Source organism: Bison bison, unplaced genomic scaffold (genome assembly GCF_000754665.1).
Source record: "Bison bison bison isolate TAMUID 2011002044 unplaced genomic scaffold, Bison_UMD1.0 scf7180017859023, whole genome shotgun sequence".
Classification (NCBI taxonomy): Eukaryota; Metazoa; Chordata; class Mammalia; order Artiodactyla; family Bovidae; genus Bison; species Bison bison.
The window spans coordinates 3,545-4,290 of NW_011489595.1; the positions used below are offsets into that span (position 1 = coordinate 3,545).

The following is a 746-nucleotide window of genomic DNA, read 5'->3' on the forward strand; positions in this document are numbered from 1 at the left end:
GACTAGGCGTGGCCGGGGGCGCCCGGGACTGGAACCGGCGCGCTGGGTCCTGCCTGAGTTCTCACACTTGGCAGGGATCACGGGCTCACCGCCCTCCTTCTCAAGGCCCTGAGGACGGCGGCTCCCTACTTGAGCCATGACCCCTCCGCTCCCCCGCCCCCCACCCAGGTGTGGATGTACTGTCGCTTGTACCGCCAGTTTGAGCGCTTCCGCCGCCCGGAGCTTTTGAATGCAGCTAAAGCAGGTGCCCTCCCTCCCCGTCCCCGTCTCCCCAGAGGCCACTCTCGGTGATCCCGGCAGCCGCGTGGTGTTCCCAGTTGCCTGCTTGCCAGCCGGCTCTGGAAGCCCCCCAAGGACGCTGGGTGCCCACCGATGGGGAGGAAGGCGCTGGCTGGGGCACCCCCAACGCGCCTTCCAGCGTGACACCTTCCTGACCACTAGGTGGCGAGTTTTTGCTGCGTTATGCCCAAGTGGCACCTCCTGCAAAGAAGTGTGCCTTTGTGCTGACCAGGGACGGCCGCCCAGTCAAGGTGCAGCGGACCATCTTCAGCGAGTGTTTTTACACCATGGCCATGAACGAGCTGTGGAGGGTGACCGGGGATGCACGGTACCAGGTGCGGGGGAGGATGGGCACGCTGTACATCTCCGTGCCCTCACTTCACTGGCTCCTGGCGCTTGGGTGCGGGCCAGATCTGTCCTTAACATCAGTCCTTTCTCTGGGCCCGCAGGGCCTGGGGCTGCCAGTC

General features: G+C 65.4%; 1 protein-coding gene across 1 annotated transcript in view; it reads left to right on the plus strand.

The window, feature by feature from the left end:
* Positions 1-58: 58 nt before the first annotated feature.
* RENBP (renin binding protein) overlaps positions 59-746 on the plus strand; it is a gene marked incomplete at its 5' end in the record, with an annotated part of 7,268 nt that continues 6,580 nt past the window's right edge. Inside the window, 2 exons of the mRNA XM_010830474.1 lie at positions 59-244; positions 442-614. Of these exons, the coding sequence (XP_010828776.1) occupies positions 59-244; positions 442-614 (359 nt within the window). The remainder of the gene's footprint in view (positions 245-441; positions 615-746) is intronic.